The sequence below is a fragment of the Euphorbia lathyris genome, chromosome 2 (assembly GCF_963576675.1).
Source record: "Euphorbia lathyris chromosome 2, ddEupLath1.1, whole genome shotgun sequence".
NCBI lineage: Eukaryota > Viridiplantae > Streptophyta > Magnoliopsida > Malpighiales > Euphorbiaceae > Euphorbia > Euphorbia lathyris.
Genome location: NC_088911.1, coordinates 20,830,061 through 20,852,400, shown reverse-complemented (window position 1 = coordinate 20,852,400; position 22,340 = coordinate 20,830,061). Strand labels below are relative to the sequence as shown.

Sequence of the window (22,340 nt, the reverse complement as noted above, 5' to 3'; positions counted from 1 at the left end):
GGTTTGTTTGGTTTTTTCGGTTTATATCCAAACCAAACCGAACCAAACCAAAAACCAAAGTTGTAAAAAAAAGAGAACCGAACCAAACCGAATTACAATTTGGTTCGGTTTGGTTCGGTTTTTTTAATTCGGTTTTTTCGGTTTTCGGTTTATGGTTCGGTTTTGCTCACCCCTAGTGCAATGGTGCCTCGGATGGGTCTTCTCCAGGTTTCAGCTCATGTAGAACCACCAGGTGGTTATCAAAAGTCCAAGGGCCACCATCCATGACCCATCTCAAATCGTAGGCATGATAAAATCGAAAGAGAATGAGTTTACCTCCCAGTTCTTTGATTTGTAGACCTTTTCCTGGTTGCCACAAGTTGGCTAAGCTGTGTTTCAGAATGGTAAAGTTGTAAGACCGAGTTGTAATAACAGCACCTACCAGGCATAACTCATTCGCGTTGTGGATTTGTGGTTCTTCCAGCTCCGGGAACTCAAAACCGTCATCCACTATGCTGAGGGATTGTAACTGTTCTTCCATGGTGAGAGCGGGTATCCAATTTTGGAAGAGGGGCGAACCAGCCTGACCGTAGTCGTCGTTGGTTTGGAGGATAAGAGGTCGGGTAACAACTTGATTTTAATAGAAAATGGGGTTCTCATATATGGGAATGATTGGCAAGGGTTAATTGAAGGTGATAGAAAAATTGTGAAGGGTGGCGACTAGAGACGGGATGTGGCTTTGCAGGAAAAGTTTGAACCCTAATCCCTCAACAGGGGAGAAGAAGCGGCCTCATCAGGGCGAAAAAGCAGTAATCCCTCAATCTTTTATACTCTTTTATTTTTAATGACTACTGTGTGTTTTATTTCCGTTTTCATAGCTGCTTTTAATTTTTTTTATCTCAAATAATAGAAAATATACTAATATTTAATATTTAGTTAAATTTATTAAAAAGAAAAATACAAAAATAAACCTTATAGTTTGAGTCATTTTTAAACATAAATTACATGGTTTAAAAGTTTGCAAACTGTTACCTTGTAGTTTATTCCGTTAACAAATGCAGTCCAAACTGATTAACTGTGTTAAAAAAAGCCAAAAGTCAAATGGTAAAGAACTATTTTTATTTTTATTTATTTTATAAATGGGTTAATACACATATTTGTTCTTGTATTATTACGGATAAACAGATATGCCCTCAAATCAAATAAACTCACAAAACTATCCCTAAATTTTTCAAAAACCTGCAAGTATACCATAATCTAACAGACATGTTTATTTGACATAAACGGCGTTGGACATCCCATCTCCTCTACATCGTTTTTTCCGTTTTTATCTTTCTCTTTCTCTGCTGTTTATAATCCTTCCTCCCTTTCTCCTTCCTTGAATTTCAGAATTTTAAATCTCACACTTAATTTCATACTGTTTCTCCACTACAAAAAAAAATTGATCTTTGGGTACAAATTGTTAGGGATAAATTTAAGATATGGTCCTCAATTCTAACTTTAAAAGCTAATACAAGGGACAATTAGATTATTGTCTCCAATTCTTTTTCAATTTAGAATAAGGGACAAATGTTTTTGATAAAAAATTAGATAAATATTTATATTTAAGTTTATTAACAATAGGGACAGACTTAACCACTGATACTTAAATTCCACAAAAGAAAAACAATTTTTTTTTTTGATAGTAACCCACGTTATACTTGAATGAAAGATAAAAAATATTCCCCCAAAACTTTAATTTTCACTTTCTCTCGTTTCATCCCAAAAACTTTTGAAATCCCTATGTTCTATCTCGAGAGTCCACCGATTTAATTCTAATCGGGTTGAAAATGAGATCCTCGCCTATGACCGTTCGACATGGAATCGGAAATTCCCTCTCTTGGCTGATCGCCTGAATCCTCACCGGAGAAATCAAGAGATCTCTCAATTAAGGTAATTGGTCTCTGTTTTTTCTGTTATGCGTCTCTCCTCTTTATCTCTCTCTCTCTTCTTCTTTTTCTCATTTCTTCCTCTCCTCTTAGTTTCAGATGAATGGGTGCATGAACAAATAGAAGAAGTAAGCTAATTTTCAAATTCTTCTTTTTGTGTAAAATTATGCGACGTTGAGTGTTTGGTAATAAGAACATGTTTTTGACTCTGTTTAGATTTGGGAATTCTCTGCGTCAAGAATTAAACAAGTCAGGGACGGGAACGACACCTTGTTGCATTTCCGAAGCTTAGCGTGCATAATTAAACAAAGCGATTGCTCAGTACACTGTTGATGCTCCGCTTCATGCTGTTTTTGAACAATCAGGAGAGTCGGGTAAGTCGTTTGATTACTCTCAATCAGTTAGAACAACTAATAAATCAATTCCTGAATAGAAAATCACCGCTTATCTGTTTAGAATTCAACGCGGTGGTTTTACCCAGCCTTTTGGTGTATGATCGCTATTGATGAAGCTAATTTTAGGGTTATTGCATACAGTGAAAATGCCCGTGAAATGCTTGTTTAACGCCTCAATCAGTTCCTTCTTTAGAGACACCTGAAATCCTCTTTATTGGGACTGATGTGCGTACACTTTTCATGCCCTCGAGCTGCCTTTTACTAGAAGAAGCATTTAGTGCAAGGGGAATCACATTGTTGAGCCCTCTTTGGATTCATTCCATGGTTTCTGGGAAACCTTTCTATGCAATTTTGCATAGGTTGATGTTGAGATTGTTATTGATTTAGAGCCTTCTAGGACAGAGAACCATGCTTTATCTATAGCTGGGGCTGTTCAATCATAAAAACTAGCCATTCATGCTATTTCCCGGTTACAATCATTTCCTGGTGGGGATATTAAACTGCTGTGTGATACTTTGGCTGAGTGTGTGAGAGAGCTAACTGGGTATGATAGGGTTATGGTTTGCAAATTTCATGAGGATGAACATGGTGAAGTTTTGGCTGACTCGAAACGCTCTGATTTAGAACCTTATTTGGGTTTACATTATCCTGCTACTGATATACCTCAGGCTTCAAGGTTTTTGTTCAAGCAGAGTAGGGTTATAATCATAGTTGATTGCAATTCTACACCAGTTAATGTCTGTTCAGGATGAATCACTAATGCAGCCTTTGTGCTTGGTTGGTTCGACTCTCCGATCCCCTTATGGTTGTCATGCTCAATATATGGCCAGTATGGGTTCAATTGCCTCCTTGACCATGGCTGTTATTATTAAATGGAAATGATGAAGAAGCTATTGGGGGAAAGAGTTCAATGAGGCTATGGGTTTGGTTGTTTGCCACCACACTTCTCCTAGGAGCATTCCCTTTCCGCTTCTTTATGGATGTGAATTTTTGATGCAGGCTTTTGGACTTCAATTGAATATGGAGTTGCAATTGGCGTCTTAGTTGTCGGAAAAACGTGTCTTGAGGATTCAAACACTCTTATGTGATATGCTTTTGAGGGAGTCTCCTACTGGCATTATCACTCAAAGTCCAAGTATTATGGATCTAGTGAAGTGTGATGGAGCAGCACTTTATTACTAAGGAAAGTACCATCCTTTAGGTGTAACCCTGACAGAAGCCGAAATAAAAGACATTGTGGAGTGGTTGTTGGCATTTCATGGAGACTCAACAGGTTTGAGCATAGACAGTTTAGCTGATGTTGGATATCCCGGAGCAACCTCTCTCGGCGATGCAGTTTGTGGAATGGTTGTTGCTTATATTGCTAAGAAGGATTTTCTATTCTGGTTTATTTCTCACACTGGAAATGAGGTCAAATGGGGTGGTGCAAAGCATCATCCCGAGGACAAAGATGATGGACAGAAGATGCATCCTCATTCTTCCTTCAAGGCGTTCTTGGAAGTTGTAAAGAGCCGAAGTTTACCATGGGAGAATGCTGAAATGGATGATATTCACTCTTTGCAGCTCATCTTTAGGGACTCCTTTAGGGATATTGAAGCAGCCAATTCTAAGGCTATTGTGAATTCACAACTCGGGGAGTTAGTTGTGCAATGGATTGATGAACTCAGCTCAGTTGCAAGAGAAATGGTTAGGTTAATTAAGACTAGAACTGCTCCTATATAGATGCATATAACATTCATGTCAAATTAAACGACATCAACATCAAGTTGTTAGAAATTCCCCCCTCCCCTCCTTATTACTCTATACTGGCAGAGTTATTATTATTTTTTAAGGGTTTAATATATCAGGGGTCCCCCTGAACTTGGCCAAAAAACTTGATTCGCCCCTTGAAGATACAGAGTGTCTAGTTAGGCACCTGAACTTATTACTGTGATCTATTGGCCATTTGAACTTGCTTAAAATGATATACATTTTAATTTGTGTAAATCATTTCTTGCTTTGCCGCGTGGACTTAGGGAGTTAATCATGTCAATTTAAGCAAGTTTAGGAGGCCAACGAGACACTCTCTAAGTCCAATTCCAGGGGCAAACAGTTTTTTGGGCCAAGTTCAGGGGGCTCTTAATGTATTAAGCCTTTTTTATGTGAAAGGTCATATCACTAAAGTTCACATTTCACATGGGTATATTCCTTTAAATTCATTATGATTCTGAATTCTGTAACGTGGAACATTATTTACATTTTATTAATTGTATTATGTTTAGTATTTGTTTTGGATTAGTACACTGATTATCATTTTGGTTTCACAGACTTAGAAGATCAAGAAGTTCGTTTTGCACACAAATTATCCTGGTCATGCAGTGCAGCTTTGCTACTCAAGGTTCTAACTCTAATTATGTTTCCTCACTTGGAAAGCTTTGTCACTTTTAAATAAAAAAATGATAAATTGATTTATTAGGTACTTTGTTGCTTTGTGTTTGTCTTGAAGTGAATAACTCCAAAAAATAGATTATGCCAAGCCCAAAGCGATACCAATTTAAGGTATTCTCGTAGCACTTTTTGTTAAATGGTGAAATTGTTATTCTGAAATACTTGTGGTAACTTTCATTTTATCAATTTATGTGCTTCTCTGGTTCTCTCGACTTTGGTTTTTCAATTGAAATTATCTTGTTCATTAGAGAATTCTAGTGGCTTGAGTTATATGCTATTAATTGATTAATTGATTTTTTTATGATGCTGTTAATTGAATTCATGTTTCAGAACTGGTGTAATTTTTGCAAAGTTCATATGTTATGCATACTTAGAAAGAGATTAAAGTTGTGTTCATGTGGAAATATTTATTGGAATCTTAATTTGATCTTCTTTGAGAACTAGATTTGATGTTAATTGAATTTGTTTCGAAAATTTGGTTGTTCAACTATGGTACATATTTAACCCAAATATATGTTGAGCAGATAGTATGTGTTATGTAATACTGTAATATGGACTGAAAGACATTTTCTAGTAGCTCTCTTCAATCCAAAAATTCATACTTTTTTTGTCAAAAATTTTGAGGACAAAATGTCCGTCTCTTTTGCATAGGAATGACAATTGTCCTCTAAAGAAGGGACAAAAGTTGTCTCCTTTGCATAGGGACGACAATCGTACCTTTATTTGAGGACAAATAATAGTCCCCTAATTCAGAGACAAAAATCGTCTCCTTTGCATAGGAACGACAATTGTCCCAAAGAAAGGGGATGATTGTCGTCCCTAAGAATAGGGACGACAATCGTCCCATAGAATGAGGACGACAATCGTCCCATAGAATGAGGACGATATTTGTCCTTAATCTTAGGGACAAAAATCGTCCCACAAAATGGGGACGACATCATTTTATCGTCCCCTATAGAATAGGGTACGCTCGCATAGGGGACGAAACAAGGGGACGATAAAAATTGTCCCCAAAAACATAGGAGACAGAATTTCATACTTTTAGGGACAATTTTTTCTGTCCCTAATAATCAATTTTTTTTGTAGTGCTCCCATCTTTCTTCTCTTCAATTCCTCTAAATTTACAATATTTTTATTCATTTATTTGTATATATAATAAGAACTCAATGACTTGTTTTCTATTTGCTATCAGCTTTCACGGTGGCTATTCTTTCCGCGATTTTCCTCACCGGCCAAACCTCGCCAAGTTCCACTTTAGTTTTGGCTAGGTGATCGGTTTTCTGGGTTCGACATGTGGAACTGTGGTGGCGGAGGAATTTTTGTTCATACAAAGTCTGTTGCTGCTCTTTCTTTTCAAAATGTATGAATAAAGCAATGGATGAACAATGGAGAAACACAGTGAATTCTTGTGGAGAACTTCTGATTGATACACCATATGAACCATTGATCCCCATGGAACATAAATCAAGAAAGGAAATGGTATGCTTCAATCTTAGGTGGAAAAGGCTTTTGGTCCTCTTACTTGTTTGGGTTGCGAACGTGTCGGCCGCCATGGATGAAGGATGAAGATAAGTTGTGGATGGAGAAGGATGGTGATAGAGAAGATGAGTCTAAATGAGTTTTTTCAAGTGACAGGTGTTAAACTTTGATTGGATGGTGAAGGAGAAGATGGGTTTAAGTGTTGCACCGGTTGAAAATTTAGGAATAGTTTTGTGGGTTTATTTGATTTGATGGCATATTTGCTTAATACAAGAGCAAATATGTATATTAACCCTTTTATAAATTAACACTCTTATTATTTAATTATCACAAATAAACCCTAAAACAAAAACAAAATATCAAATTCACCATCTCCTCCTTCTCTCATATCTCTTTAATTTATTTTCATTTTCTATTTAAACATACTCACCCTCCTTTCTATTTTTTCTCTCTAAACACCCCCTAAAATTTTAAATTGTGCATGAAGCAATAAGACCTAGAGGAACCCTTAACAACAAAAAAAAAAAAATTGTATTTAGGATAAGTTTGATTCAGCAGGTTGCTCTTAAGTAATTCTTATCAAAATATTTATCTCTTGTTTGGAATTTGGAATTAAAAGGTAAAAAAGTAATTCAAATGCTTAATAATTAAACTTTTGGTAGAATTTGAATTTTGGAGGAAGAAGATAATTAAAAGAATATATAAGTGGGAGAAAAGTAGAAAAGCATAAAATATGAAGCGTTGAGTTGACAAAATTTAAATTTTGTTCGCTAGGATCTTTGTCCTGCTAGATTATTAAGCTTTAAAAAACAACAGATACAATGTTGAGTTTTTAGAAAATTAAGCCCCCTTTCAGGCCTGGGCCTTAAACAGTCACCCCACGCCTAGGCTCAAGGTCGGCTCTGGATTTGCTAAAACACAACCATTTTTTATTCTCCTTTTTAATTTAGCAATAGCTAAATTAAACAAACCTTTAGAATTGAGTTGCAAAACACCAAATAGAGATTTTTAATCTACCAGCTAATTCAGGGAAGCTATAAATAGGGTTTGCATATGCAATGTGCCTATTTTAGAGTCAACCCGTAAAACCCTATATTGTTTTTCTTTATTCTATCTTCAATTTTTTATACCATAATACGATTTTTGATACAATTTACATAAATAATCTGTTTGACAACTATTTGATAGTTCTATGCTCTAAGTGAAGCGGACATTTTGCATGTTTAGATTTTTAAATTCTAACAGACTATCTTGTGTTATTACTATTAATGATATATTGAATCTTGAGTCCAAAGCATATCTAAAATGTAAAGAAGAAAAAAATGAAGGTTCCTACATTTTTTATGAACACAATGGTATAGAAGCAAATTGAAATTATAATCTTTTAGGAGAAATTTTAATTGTTAAATGTAGGATAACCTTGTGGATAAGAGATCCATAGTTATGCAGATCATTACCTGCATAAGGGACCCCAACCCAACGGGTGAAGTCAGATATAGGTAATCATTTGAGCAAAATCCACACCGTTGTTTGGGATTGGATTGGATAGGCAAGTAAATAGGATTCTCAGGCATCCATGTAATCAACAGAATTGCCAATCAGGAAGAGGAGGAAGATCCACATGGATATGATTGTGGACCTAACCATACCCTATATAATACCTCATCTTCACATCTTTTCATTCATCCCATCAACTCTTAATATATTCTTACTTCAACAGCATCCCAACCTAACTCCAAAAATGGCAATTTTGAATCTCTCATCTACTTTCACTGGGAAAGCTGTTCCTCAGAATGCACAGACTGAGGTTTCATCAACCATCTGCCGAAGCACTCAGAGAGTCTCAATGAGGAAGACTGCAGGAAAGAAGGCTGCACCATCTACCAGCCCCTGGTACGGCCCTGATCGTGTCAAGTATCTCGGTCCATTCTCCGGGGAAGCCCCATCTTACTTGACAGGTGAATTCCCCGGTGACTATGGTTGGGACACTGCAGGATTATCAGCTGATCCTGAAACCTTTGCCAAAAACCGAGAGCTTGAAGTTATCCATTGCCGGTGGGCAATGCTTGGGGCTTTAGGATGTGTGTTCCCAGAGCTTCTTGCTAGGAATGGAGTTAAGTTTGGTGAGGCTGTTTGGTTCAAGGCTGGTTCTCAAATCTTCAGTGAAGGTGGTCTTGATTACTTGGGGAACCCTAGCCTGATCCATGCTCAAAGCATCTTGGCTATATGGGCGACCCAGGTTTTATTGATGGGAGCTGTTGAGGGTTACCGCATTGCAGGAGGGCCACTTGGTGATGTGACTGACCCCTTGTACCCAGGAGGCAGCTTTGATCCTCTAGGACTTGCTGAGGATCCTGACTCTTTTGCTGAGCTTAAGGTTAAAGAGATTAAGAACGGACGGCTTGCTATGTTCTCAATGTTTGGTTTCTTTGTCCAAGCCATTGTTACTGGGAAAGGACCTGTAGAGAACCTTGCTGACCATCTTGCTGATCCTGTTAACAACAATGCCTGGGCTTATGCCACCAACTTTGCCCCAGGAAAGTGAGTTGTTCAAGTTGTGCATTTTAAGCACCAACATCTGCCTGCTCATACTTTTATCATGTAAAATACAATTAATTGTATATTAATGGCAAGAGTATATTATCTTGATTATCTGAGTCAGTTCATGAATTGGAGCAGTATCAATAAAAAAAATGGATTACACACCCAGAAGATGCAGCAAGTAGAAGAGATTAAATAAATAATATTTACAAGTCCAGAAATCAATATATAACAATCAAAAAGACCTCAGCCTTGTTTTAGTTGAAGTCTTAACGTTTAACTACCTATTCATTACTTGTCTTCCTTGGCATTTGGCCCACTCCCTAACTGGGGAGGAAAAACCATATATGAACCTAACCGAACGCACTGCTACTCACAACTCGAGTATAGCTAATTGGTTGAAAATGTAAACAACCAGAACATGACAACTGGTTAAGCAAATATGTAAAGTTTGGGTGCTGAAGAGCGTAATTATAGCTATCAGTATCTCAGCTGTGATGTGAATGAGGTCTGGGGTTAGTAACAACGTACCAGAGATGAATATGCAGCTCTAAGTACCAAACAAATAACTTCAAACACCAGAACCTTTTAATCATCGGTACCAATTGCATCACATCTAGGATGCCAAGAAATCGACCATTTGCATCCCTCTTCCAGCCACCACAATTTCATACCGGTCTCTGCATAAAAGACGATACTTATAGGTAAAAGACCACTTATTTGAAAGATAACCGTAGAGCGCTAGAAAACTACTTTCAGTTTATAAAGAAAAAATAACTTAACTGACCTTTCACAGGCTCTGGCATGTAATGCTTCTGGCTCAGGGACACTGATGATCAAATTGGTATATTCAGTTAATTTACAATGCTCCTTAAGAAACCAGCATCTGATACGTTGATCAAGCCCAGTTGTGAACACCCAAGTGCTGTCTGTCCAAACACCTTCATGAGATAAGACAATTCCAACCAGTCAGCCACTATAGAAGTATGCTTTTGCTATAAAACAGCTTATTTAAATTCTTCTCAGAAGGTTCAGATGTCCTAAGAACATCAGTGAATCATCTAATTCAGAAAACTCGACAAAAAAACACCTAATACAATCATGATTATATAAGCCACAAAATTGTTAAGACCTTCTATAATGCCAGATAAAATAGACTAGCCAGCCATGATTGTGTAAAAGAGATGAGGAGCAATTAAAAAGCAGCCAATAAAGGTCTGAACTGAGAGAATGATTAGGAGTCAAAGATATTAAACAAATCAACGTAACTACCATTCCAAAGTTTACCTTTTATGGCAGAGCTATGAGCTGAAGTGACTTTGTCATGATACGCCAATCTTATTCTGCACTTACTGGTCTGATATTGACCAAAATAAATAGACTTCATATTTTTGGAATCATCTATGATGCCTGTCTTGACAATTTCAGAATCCTCACCTGTTGACAACAGTAATATTTTGAACCTCAGACAGTTAAGGGCCTGATCATCACCCCCACTTAATACGTTAAAGAAAAAACCGTATTCAGAATTCTGAGAATGCTCAATGTCTGAAACATGGAGACAATTTACACCAGATTGGTGAACATTACTAAAAACATGTAAAGGCTGTATTTCACAAATTTGAGGAACAGTATCAACATTATTCACTTCTGAATCAAGATTAACATTATGCATAGATTGAGAATCCATCGTGCAACTTTCAGCATCATCTGGTGATGGCCCAACCATTGCCTGGTCAACCAAAAGGCAGTTAGTTCTCATTTCACCTTGAGCTAAATCATCAATGGGTTCTTTCTTATCTCTGCTTTTGCTTAACGATTTCCACCACCGGCCACCCTGACTTCCTCTTCCAGTGCGCGGCCTAGTTGGGCAATTTACAAGTTTTTCTGTGTCCAGGGCTGACAACTGCCTCACAAAAGATTCAATACTGTCAGTTAGATTCCAAAAAGCAATACTTCCATCAGTTGCTCCACTTATCACGAGGTACACATTCCCAATCCAAGTGCTTTCTGAAAATCAAGAGTGTATTCTGAAGTTAGCAACTCCATGCACGAAGTGAGGTCATCATATTATCAATACTTATTCACTTTATTGTCAGTATAAAAAAAATTCATGCTAAGTTCTAAGACATTGTAAATCAAGTAACCAAACCTCCAGAAGGCAGATGAGCAGGAACGATAACATGTTGCAGTGCTAATACTGGTGAAGACAGAGGAACCAATAAAGCAACGTCAAACCTGTAACAGGTTAGGAAAAACGAGAGTGAAAACTAGTAACTAATTAAGGGATTTATAAAAATCATAGATTTAGAGTTCTTAATTACCATAAACGATGTGGTAAAACTAGAGCTCGTAATGCAAGTGTAGCATCTGAACAGGCAACAACAGTAAAACAGAAGGTCAACCTGAAATGAAGAAAATAAAGGGGTTCTGTTATGTTGTGTTGATTACATAATTCAATGGAAAGATAAAAAGTTCTATAACATTAGTATGGTTACACTTCCGTCTAACCTAGAACCAGTACACTTCACAAGAAAAGCAGTGACTGCCAAGTATCTCCAGTCATCTTCATCTTTAAGCGAACTTTTTGATTCTGCGTCCCTCTGTTCTTGTAATGGAGATCTAGATTTTCCTTCAGTTTCTATGCTGGCAATATTTTCATTCAATCTTCTTATTTTCTCCATATTTTTTGCCTTTCTTAGAGTACTGGAATTTTTGGCAGGCATGTCAGTGGAAAGCCATTTGAATGACATTGATGAGGATGCATCCATATGAGCCATATACCCATTTTCATTGTGATCTCCTTGTTCAATAAGAGGGTGTGCCTTCTTGTCTAGCCCCCTATCTCTCAAAAGCCAAGATGTTAAAACCCGTTTAGCACCAACAGATATCAGTAAAAATGGATTATCTATCTTCTCTTGTTTACTTCTCCCATCATACAAACTGGATATATCTGAAGAAATTATGTGCATCTTCGACACAAAGCATATTGATCTTACTGCTGAACCACCCACATGCTCTCCAAGCAATTTTGACGAGGACCAGCTGTCAACTCCTGGAATATACCTACACTCAAAACCCATGGCAAGATTAGTTGACTAAATAAAGGGAACAAATAACTACTATAATCCAGTAATATGAAAAAATGAGTCAAGAGCAGCAGCAAAAGAAAGGAAACTAGGATATAATGAATTTAAGAATAATTTATATCAATCCTCCAGGTATGAATGAAACAAAACAACCCCCCCCCCCCCCCCCCCCCCCCCCCAAAAAAAAAAAAAGACAAGAAAGGCTTCTACATACAAGAGGCCACAAGTATTGCATACCTAGTCAACCTCACAGTTCCATCTTCACAGCCAGTAGCAATCCATCTTGATTTATCAAAAAGACCACTCTTCACATTTTCTTCAAGGGGTGTATTTTTGGATATAAAGCACAGGGAATGCACCTCTCTCCCATGAAATTGAATATGCAAATTCTGGGGAAATATCCTCATCTCTTTTTGTGGTATCAGTTGTCGGTGAAAATATATTATATCGTCCTTCAATAGAAAACAAAGAGCAAGAAATGAGAAGAAAACAGAGATCATAAATACAATATGTCAACAATCATCTCACAGTTTATTTCTAAGGTACTTTGTTTTTTTGGAGAAGGAAATCATATTATGAGAAAGAAATTTCCACGGGCCAATCTTAAGCAACTAGAATAAAATCTTGACCCAAGAAAAAGAAAAAAGAATAGTAGGATGTGAAAAAAGAATAAAATCTTGACTAAGGTACTGTGTTGTGCACGCTTCAAGCCCAGTGGGCATTCGCGTTTGGGGGTGTGCCAGATATTAATATGAAGTGGGCCATTAACTATAAGCTTAAGCTTTTAGTTCAATTGGTTCCATCACATGCATTTTCCGTTTCGAGACTGTAAGTGCCAAATTCTCTGCCCTTTACTGGTTTGATCCTAAACTTGACTCCGAATATCATGATCTCTGTCAAGTACCAGCAAGAATTATCTACCTACACAATAATACTGAACTCTAGAAATCTATGTCAAACATAGTTGAATGTATAGTTATGGATTTTACCATATGTTCTCTTTAGTTCCTATTGAAGAACATTTTAACTATGAAAAACAGGAGTACCTTTACATATGCAAAGCAGGTGTTCATCTCTGGTACATCACCAAGATAATATGAATGTGGCCGCCGCCATCCCCCACAAGGAATTTGCAAAACCTGCTCCACACATCCTTAAGCATCAAAGAATTATCCATGCAGCACTAGTATTATCGCAGGGATGGATGAAAAGTTTAAGAGACTCGCCTTCGCCTCAGTCATTAGGTTCCAGATTATGAAATCTGTTGATGCAAAGCCAATTGCATAACCAATGTTTTCTGAACTATAAGGAGAATATTTGGCAGGGGCAGATTCAACTAAACTCAATTCTTTCACTTGTTTCATCCCTATAAACTCCAAGGTTTTTTTATCTTCTTCACAATCAAAATGGCATATACAACCATCAGCTCCAGTCTGAATGAAGACTCGCAATAGTAAAATTGTAAAATGATTAGTTTGCATACAATCAACCATTCAATATGCAAAAACCCATGCACAAATTTATATATAATATTGGTTTGCATACAATACAAAATTAACATCCAAGCATGCATGCACAAGTACATACAAACTAAAATGAAAAGTTTCCTAGTGTCTGGTGCTATTGCTCTTGGAAGGGTACATATTAATTCTTTTTCCTCATTAATATGATCATATCCATGCTAATTTCATATGAGCTTTTTATTTGCTTTTGTTCTAGTAAAAAGGAAAAGCAGGTATACGAAATTAGAACAATATGTCACTGCTAGAATTCTTAAAGTTACTATTGCATATCTAAGTGCTAAAGTTTTCACTGTACCGAGCATATCTCAATCTCGTTGGAGCTTAATTTAGATATGGAAATGCTGGAAACACTTGATATTCCATGAGCCCCTTTGAAGCAACTCAGAGGAGATACTTTTATTCCTCCTAAAGCAGGTGCGCTCAGCAACAAGTCCTTCGTTATAGGAAATATAATCAGATTACCACGAAGATCCCCACAAACCAAAACCTGCAAAATACAACAACAAGGAGCAAATGAAATTATGTTTGTGCATTACAGGATCAATAGATCTTTTTCTTTTTTCTTAAATGCATTTTTCCTCATAAGCAATGAAACTAGGACCCTGTTTGTTTGCCGGAAAATATTGTGTGCAGGAATATTTTCCTGATTTTCCGGTGTTTGTTGCTTAGGAAAATAAGTCAAGGGAAAATTTTAGGTTACTCAATAGAAAAAATATATGAAGAAAGTGAGGAAAATGTTTTACCCTTTTGAAAAGAGTAAAACATTTTCCTAAGTCTTTTGGAACCCTACTCCATTTCTTCTTACCCTTTTGAAATAGTAGCCACCCACCACTTCTTCTCTTTTTCCATTGTAGTAGCCAAACACCAGAAAATATTTTATTTTCCAACAAAAATAGTTCCCTTACCCAATATTTTGCGGCAAACAAACGGAGCCTAGATAGTGAGTTCTTATTCATCATCATATTATTCTAACTTGTCTCAAATTCACAACGAAAACATGAGAGAGAGAGAGAGATACCTCATCCTCAGAAGAAGCATCTAAACACATTATCCGATAACCAAAACTTGAAGTGAATTCTGCTACAAGGGACACACCAAAAGTTCTCGCAGAATTGTGAGAAACAGAGAGTAAAGGATCATGCAACTTCCACAGTTTCAGAACTCCTCTTGGATTAGCAGTAAAGATGAACCTTGATACGAGAGAACACTGGCAGGTTATATTTTTTCTTTTCTTATTATAAAAAAATGAAGAAGCAGAAGCAAAATTATGGCATCTCCTAGTCAATAATGCCACTGAATTCTGGCAGCATTGCACAATGGCATTACAGAAAGCATTGCAGAATAATACTAAATTCCCATAGAGCATTGAAGCAATAAGCTGAAAAATATGTTTGTTGTTGATGGTGCAACAACTGACACAGAAATAAACCTTTTCTCCTGGTGTATACTTAAAAAAAGCTAAGAAAGAGAATAGCGAAAGGATAGATCAAATGTTAATCATCGTTCGTTATCATAATATGAGGAACAGAAATTACCTATATCCCAATGCCTTGCACCAGTAGGTCCCTAAAAGTTGTCTCTCTTTTTCAGCTGACCATGTACATGTAAAATCCATTTCAGGAGCACAAACACTGCCAATAATTCTAACAATCGTCATTTTTCCTTTACCATCTCCCAGAGCAAGCCAGTCATCTACACTACAGGAATTCCCAGCCAAGTTTCTGGACAGCAAATCTATACAAATGATTGGCACCTTTTCACTGACCTGGACAAGGTTAGTCCATTTCACATCTTGTGTTAATCTAACATGATAAAGATATCCATTGTTTGTGGCCACATAAAGAGTATCTTCACATGAAAATTCCAAGCAACGCACGTATTCACTTTTGCTGCAAAAAAATAGCCATGGTTTCCAGTAAGAATTTACATTCGATAAGATGAGATAACAAATGATGAAAATTCAAAATGGACAAGGTATGGGGGCAACGAGACAGAGCTTTGGTTCAATAATACAGATGCCATGACATCAACCCAATTGAATCCAATAGCATCTGTTACACAATAAGTCAATGTAATAAATCTAAGCATGCCTAAGGCTGCTATGACAGCTAGATGGCTGCTAGTAGGATCTCTATGTTTGCTTAATTATAGGAGTAATTTAGGGAGAACCTTATATATATATATATATATATATATATATATATATATATAATGATCTTGAGTTTAATATATTCATGTATGCTCTTAATCTACATGGTATCCCATGGATTTCTCTCTATTTCCATGGTCTATAACAACATCTAAAAATGTTAACAACAATCAGACGCTTTTCACTTTAAAAACACCAACGACTTGAAATATCAGTGCACATCTTTCTCAATGGGTGAAAACGTTTTTTTCCTGTGACCATCTCATCACCGAAGGATGGTGTGCTTAATAAAGCATTATCTAGAAAGATCCCTGTTGGCTGTTGCCATCAACCAGATAGTTGTATCACTTTTTTTTATAAGCTTATAATGTTATTGTGCTGACAAAAAGAAATTATCTTTTGTCTTTGTACAAGTATAAGTGAAAGTAGTAAGATAGAAATGAAGACGACAGAGAAGAACAAAACACTTAACATGGTTAGACAGGTCTTCCAATTATAGTATGCTACAGTAGTTAGGGTCATTTCTTATACAATGATGACATGATTAAAAAAATAAAACAAATTATTTGACCTTATAAACCTAACTACTCTGGACAGTCAAAGTTGTACTGTACAGTAAGGGCGTTGTGAATGGAGGGGAAGGGCTGTCCCTATTCAAAAACTCCACCCTTAAGCAATAGATTTTAGTGAACTGTATGTCTGTATTACTATCTAAGAATATGAGCTGCACTCAACAAAATTAGGAAGTCTTTCTTGAGAATGTTCCAATAGTACAGGGTATTACCTGTCCATGAGACCAGAATCCTCTGATGAATTTGGGATCCGACTAGTAATTATCTCTGTTCTGTCAATGAACTGATTTGATTCATTTTGTCCTTCCAAGTTCTGCAGAAAAGAAGCAGGCAGTTGATGCACTTTGATCGCAGAGTCAAATCCAGCAGTAATGAGAAGAGAAGAGTTTGGATCATACAAACATCTCCATACACCTCGCCCTCTGCACATATAACCATATTTATCCATTTAAATTGAATTTTAAATTATATTGAGATATAATATTGAATGCGTGGATAGACAATAATTCATGTTCATGATTAGCCTGCAAATTTTAATAATACTACCTACCTAGATTGCAAAACATTCTGGCACTGAACAAATTACTGGTGACATAACAATGCTTTAACACTCAGCAAGGAAAAGAAAATATCAGAGCTGGTTTATGTAACAAAGAAAGCAAGTGGAAGTATCATGGAATCCAAACGTAAAAATAGGTTCAACTCCTGTTCATTGTCTATTTATAATGAGCGGAAAAATTTAAAAGGTAAAAGTGATGCAGTTTTTATAGTTCTCATCCATGAGCAACAGATTCCTAGGAAAATTCCAATATTGATATAAATCAAATGCCTTGCGAACAGAAATAATACAAAGTAAAAACTTTCTTCGAGATTAATGAGAATTACTAGTTGGATATGACTTGAAAAAAATTTAGATGATTATAGGAACAACTTCCATATTTCATAATTACAATTAATAGTACTCTATTTCCAGATATATGCCAAAGAATTCGAAGGTATGCATCAAGATTCAAGTGATTTTATATAAGAAATATGAGAGAACCTAATTGCAACTTACATATGTTCCTTGATCATCTTGAGCTGTTTACCATCCAATCCCCATACTCGGCATGTGCAATCCTCTCCAGCAGTCATGATTAACTAATAGTAATCACCGAAGAAAGAGTCATATCCAAAATTAGAGAGCTTATGTTTAGAGAGGAGGAAGAAGAAAAGGAAGAACCAATAGAATATTTGAAGCACTCAACAAAAAGAGTAGTGATTCGTTATTAATCCTTCATTATCTAGTAAAGGTTTTATATAAAGACGTGGCACAGTACAATATGCCAAACTGTGCCAATATAACTTGCAATACTGTGAACTTGAAACAAGTGCTTGCGAATCAAATAGTTACAAATGACAAAAGGAGGGCCCCTCATACAGTAAACATGCAAACAATCTAAGTTGAAGCTCAACCTGCTAGCTAAGATTGTACATAAACTTGAAGCTTGTATCAAAACAACACAATATTAACTATATTTCATATAAATAAAGAAGGAAGAGCCATTCCAAATTCATAATAATCCATTGTTCAACGATAGCATCAGTTCTTACTTGCAAACATGTGAATTGATGTAAAAATAAAGCCGAAATTCATTCAATTAATGTCTGTCATGGGCAATTAGTCTCACTTTTTAAGAGTTACCAAATTCGAGCAGGATAACATCACAAACCGAGCAGACTTAGAAAATTTACAATCAGGTACCACCAAGACAAGAAGCGTGATCAGGCTGAATAATGCTAACTATAAGATACAAATGATTAAGTAAGAAAAAAAGAGAATTCCAATTAATAAAACACATCAATTAAAAGCTTTCGGCATATATGAATAACTTGACTACAGAAAAGAAGAATGTTTCTAGAAATCCACTATTGATGATACTTTCATGCAACGACCATAAATCAAAGTCCATCATATCATTTTCACACATAATTAGGAAGATTATAACTCAATTAAAGGTGAACAAAGAATTCACCAAACTTACCGAACCAAACATACAGCAGTCCCAAACTCTAGCAGCATGACCAAATAGCACAGAGCCCTCTCCATTAGGTGAATCACTCTGTTCAGCCTCAACTACCCAGATGCGAGCACTGCACAAATGAGTGACATGTATTATCTCATCCAGTCACTTCTCAGAAAATGAAATATTAAGGAAATAAAGGTCAGAGAGCTTCTGAACCTGCGATCATCTGAGACTGAAACCAGTTTGGATCCATCAGGGGACCATAAAATGCGAAATATTGAACCTTCATGTCCGATAAGTCTACTTAAATGCACAGCTTCATGCAGCGGGAAAGAATTGGGGCACAAATAGTTACAGTGCACGTCATCTTCTTCCAAGGAACTTGTGGAAGTTCTGTGCTGAGGGACGATTTTCCAGATAATGATCTGTCCTAACCAGTAAAAAAAATCATGTTATTTGTAATCAATAATTCAATTGGACGCTACATTACAATTTCAATCCAACATTGCAGAATGAGAATGCTAGTAGTATCATTTAATGGAGCTGAAAGCTATTTAGAATAAGGAAAGATTAGCCACCTGATTGTATATGGTACCAGAAGCAATTTGTAGACCTTCAAGATTGTCACCCCACAGCCGCATGGAATACAAAAGGCACCTTTCTACAGTTATAGAAAATGATCGAACATATAAAAAACAAAACCAGCAAAAAGGATAAGCCATAACTATATTATGCAAAAGTCACCTGGAGATTGGACTTCAAGAATTAAACTGGAGTTTGAGATATTCCAGATACTAACGGAGTTATTACTACATCCGATGGCAAGGCAATGGCTTTCCTCCTCGTGTGAAGAGGTTGAATGTTTCTCCTACCAATTAAAGAAGAAAGGCAACAGGTTTCAGACATGAAGTAAGAATACTATTTGGGAGATGACATATAAGAACTTTTACCTTCAAGAATGAAACATCCAAGACCCAATGGCTAAACCTTGGCAAGGAATGAATTAAAGCTAAATGTGGACAAACTTCTACTTGATTTTTTGACTTCAATCTTATCTCAATTTGTAAGTTAAACAGTTTCACTCTCTTTTCACCAAAGACAGCAAGTTCGAAAGAAATTTTAGTAGAAGATGATCCTTGAGGTTGTGGAGAATCAACGAATCCAGAAGTGATTCCATGAACACGAATCCCTTCAAATACTTGAAACGATTCTATTATCTTTGCTGTTTCTAAATTATAAAGCAGCATTTGCGAACCCGTGCCTGATTGAAACGAAGAATGCATGTCATAACATTGGAATATATGAAATAAGCTGGAACAGTAATTCCCATTTCAGCTTATTCAATCAAGTGTCAGGAAATAGCTTAGAGTTGGGGAGGGGAAGAGAAGAGCGTACCGGCAAGGAGATAAGGAAGCGAAGAAAGGTGAGAGGGAAAGTGAAGAAAACAAAGAGCGGAAATTTCGCCGAGATACTGCCCACTTTGTAGCCGCCGCATATTCTGCTGCTGCTCCGCCATGCTGCTGCTCTTGTGTGTCACTATCGTCTTCTACTTCAACGAAGAAAAGTTCATTCGATTCAATTAAACATCATTTGATGGGCTGGTTTTCGACGAGGAAGAAACGACAATCAATGGGCTAGAACGAAAACTAATAGGCCTAAGGGCATCCTTGGGAGAAAGCATAATTACGGTATTTGTTATATATAAAATATAACAACAAACTTTGAAAATCTGATTTAATTATAATATAATTTTGTAGTTAATTATGAATTCATGTAACTAATCCATATAAAATTCCATATACTTATTATATATTATACGGCCTTTTATCATTTTAAGCATTGGAGATAATAATCAGACGAGAGGGCCGCTAAATAATCACAAATGTTCGTTTTTTTAGTGTCGAATGCGCTTCATGCATGCTTGACAACTACGCTCGTTGCGTGTTCCACTTGCATTGCACGTATTTCTTTCAGAAGACTCATTGTTTTGAATGAATCTCTTAAAGATGGCTATAGTAATTTCAACAATTCTAGTTGAGGTGTAGTAAATTACAAATTGGTTCCCCAATCATATCATTAGAGTTGTTCTAAAGTCTTAAAACTAAAACAAAATAAATAATTAAAGATTTGTTGGAAACAAAATAAATATTGAATTTTAAGTGTTTAATATTATTAATATTGAAAATGTTTATTATTATTTGATTAATATTAAAAGTAAAGTTTTTAAAAAGAAAGTTTTAAATTTTAGATATTGAATATTATTATACTGAAAAGTGTTAAATGATGTAATTTTTTTATAAATATTAAAAATAAGTAATAAATTGAAAAATATTATTTAATAATATTGAAATCATAGATTTAAATTAAATATTTTAATTTAATAGAAGAACTTTTTATTTAAATTTTTAAGTGATGCTATTTAATAAGAGAAAAATCAATAAACACTTTAAAAAAATTTCTTGGAAGAAAGACTTTAAATGTTTATTATTATTATTATTATTATTATTATTATTATTATTATTATTATTATTTAACTTCAAAATTAGAAGTCATTTAACTTTGCCTTTTAATCACATTATGGCATTATATAGAAATAAACGACATCAAAATAATCGTAATGGCAAATTTAAAAATTAAATTTATTTGTAATCACATTTACTATGGAGCTATATTTTTCGTTTTTTCAAATTGTTATTTTCGAAGCTTTCTCTTTTTATACGATCACTTTCTCTCTTGATAACATGCAAAATAATGTCTGATGACATGTGGATCAATGAGAATGTTACGTTTTTAATGTAACCGACGTAACCACGTGAACCAATAAAGGAAGATTTATGAGCCCGGACATACATCAATCCATGCGCCTCGAATCACAGGATGGCGGTTTAATCCAACAAGGCTCACTAACCCTGGCATCAAGCATTCCCATTAATATCTTAATACGTATCATGAGCCTCATTAAGGCATCCAAATTATTAACTTACCGGGATTTCACTTAACATCCTATAAATAGAAAAGTCTATTATGTAACTAAAGGGTACACATACATACTCTATAAAATCCTAATTTTAACTACATCATTGTGTTCTCTTCAACTCTGCTAATTTATACATCAGAGTGAGATTGTTAGTATCCGACACCTACTTTGATCTTTTTCTCTATCTTATTTCAGGCGATATATATGTTAAATTGATAAGGTCACCTAAAAACCTACCCTGAAAATTCTCTCACATCATTATTTAACCAAACAATACTAAAATAAATTTCAAACCAAAAAGTTTAAGAATTAAAATTATTTCGAATATATACTACAATAAAAGATTACTTGCTATTAGAGAGTTAAAAGTTAAATGATTTTTGGACTAATTACTAATCTAGCTCATTTGAAGGGGTTTATTAACATATTTGACCCACTTTGCTTCCATCTCACCAAATTAGACACTTTTATCCAATTTGGATAAGAATACCCTTATTTCAATTCACCTTCTTCCTCAGTCTTGAGAGAGAAAAGACGGTGGTTTTAAAAGAGAGAAATAAGAGATTATGTTTGTAGAAGAGAGAAAAAACGGTGGTTTATAGAGAGAAGAGATTATATTTCGTTCAACCATTGAAGAATTAGTGTTTGCGGAAGAGGATTGGATGGAAAGCTCAAAAAATGTGAAAGAAAAAAAAAATCTAACAACTGAACTGCTACGATATCGCATTTGTGACGAATTCGTCACAAATGCGACAATAGTTGTCAACAGTTGTCGCATTTGTGAGGAAATGCGACAAATTTCATCACAAATGCGACAACAATGAAAGAAAATAGGGGAAAATGGAGGAAATTGAAACAATACCGTTATAGATGGAAAAAAGAGGCAAGACCAGCAAGAAAAACAGACGTATAAGCTAAAAACATACAATTTCTACGGGAAAGCTTCATTTTTTTTTTGTATTTCCTTTCCAAAACTTAGAATACTCAATAATCTTAAAAGTCGCTAACGATTGGTATCAGAAATTGAAGAAGAAGAAGAAGAAGTCGAATGGAACTAGAGTTATATTTGTCCAAAAAGGATGAAAATGTCAAATTTGGTGAGATAAAAGCAAAGTGGATCAAATATATGGACCCTTCAGTTGGACTAGATTTGTAATTTGTCCTTGATTGGTATGCTAGTAAACAATAAAATTTAATAACTTTATGTTAATAAATATCAAAATTGAGTGAATTTTATAATATTTTAAAGTTCAGTGGCTATAATGTTATTGAACA

At 35.5% G+C, this 22,340-nt stretch overlaps 2 protein-coding genes and 1 pseudogene across 2 annotated transcripts; 2 read left to right on the top strand and 1 right to left on the bottom strand.

The window, feature by feature from the left end:
• Positions 1-1,612: 1,612 nt before the first annotated feature.
• Positions 1,613-6,659, top strand: LOC136217497 (phytochrome B-like; annotated as a pseudogene).
• Positions 6,660-7,949: 1,290 nt separating this feature from the next.
• LOC136217187 (chlorophyll a-b binding protein of LHCII type 1-like) lies at positions 7,950-8,857 on the top strand. Its single transcript, XM_066003771.1, has one exon. It carries the CDS (start codon positions 7,950-7,952, stop codon positions 8,751-8,753), a length of 804 nt encoding a protein of 267 aa, XP_065859843.1. The 3' UTR covers positions 8,754-8,857.
• Positions 8,581-19,671, bottom strand: LOC136217186 (uncharacterized). The gene is made up of 20 exons (XM_066003770.1): positions 19,484-19,671; positions 19,039-19,349; positions 18,833-18,956; positions 18,667-18,749; positions 18,305-18,513; positions 18,107-18,215; positions 17,140-17,222; positions 16,295-16,504; positions 14,897-15,250; positions 14,380-14,551; positions 13,657-13,848; positions 13,065-13,271; positions 12,885-12,977; positions 12,076-12,290; positions 11,261-11,815; positions 11,074-11,154; positions 10,902-10,987; positions 10,037-10,759; positions 9,537-9,690; positions 8,581-9,429 (listed from the first exon to the last, which is right to left on the bottom strand). The coding sequence occupies exons 1-20, from the start codon at positions 19,602-19,604 to the stop codon at positions 9,366-9,368; spliced, it is 4,146 nt and encodes a 1,381-aa protein (XP_065859842.1). The 5' UTR covers positions 19,605-19,671; the 3' UTR covers positions 8,581-9,365.
• Positions 19,672-22,340: the final 2,669 nt, after the last annotated feature.

Excerpts from the sequence above, each read along its gene's own strand:
- LOC136217187 (XM_066003771.1), top strand. The coding sequence starts at position 7,950 with ATGGCAATTTTGAATCTCTCATCTACTTTCACTGGGAAAGCTGTTCCT.
- LOC136217186 (XM_066003770.1), bottom strand. The coding sequence starts at position 19,604 with ATGGCGGAGCAGCAGCAGAATATGCGGCGGCTACAAAGTGGGCAGTAT. Across the intron at positions 19,350-19,483 it reads GCTTCCTTATCTCCTTGCCG|GCACGGGTTCGCAAATGCTG; the intron begins GTACGCTCTTCT and ends CGTTTCAATCAG. Across the intron at positions 13,272-13,656 it reads ACGAGATTGAGATATGCTCG|ACTGGAGCTGATGGTTGTAT; the intron begins GTACAGTGAAAA and ends GTCTTCATTCAG.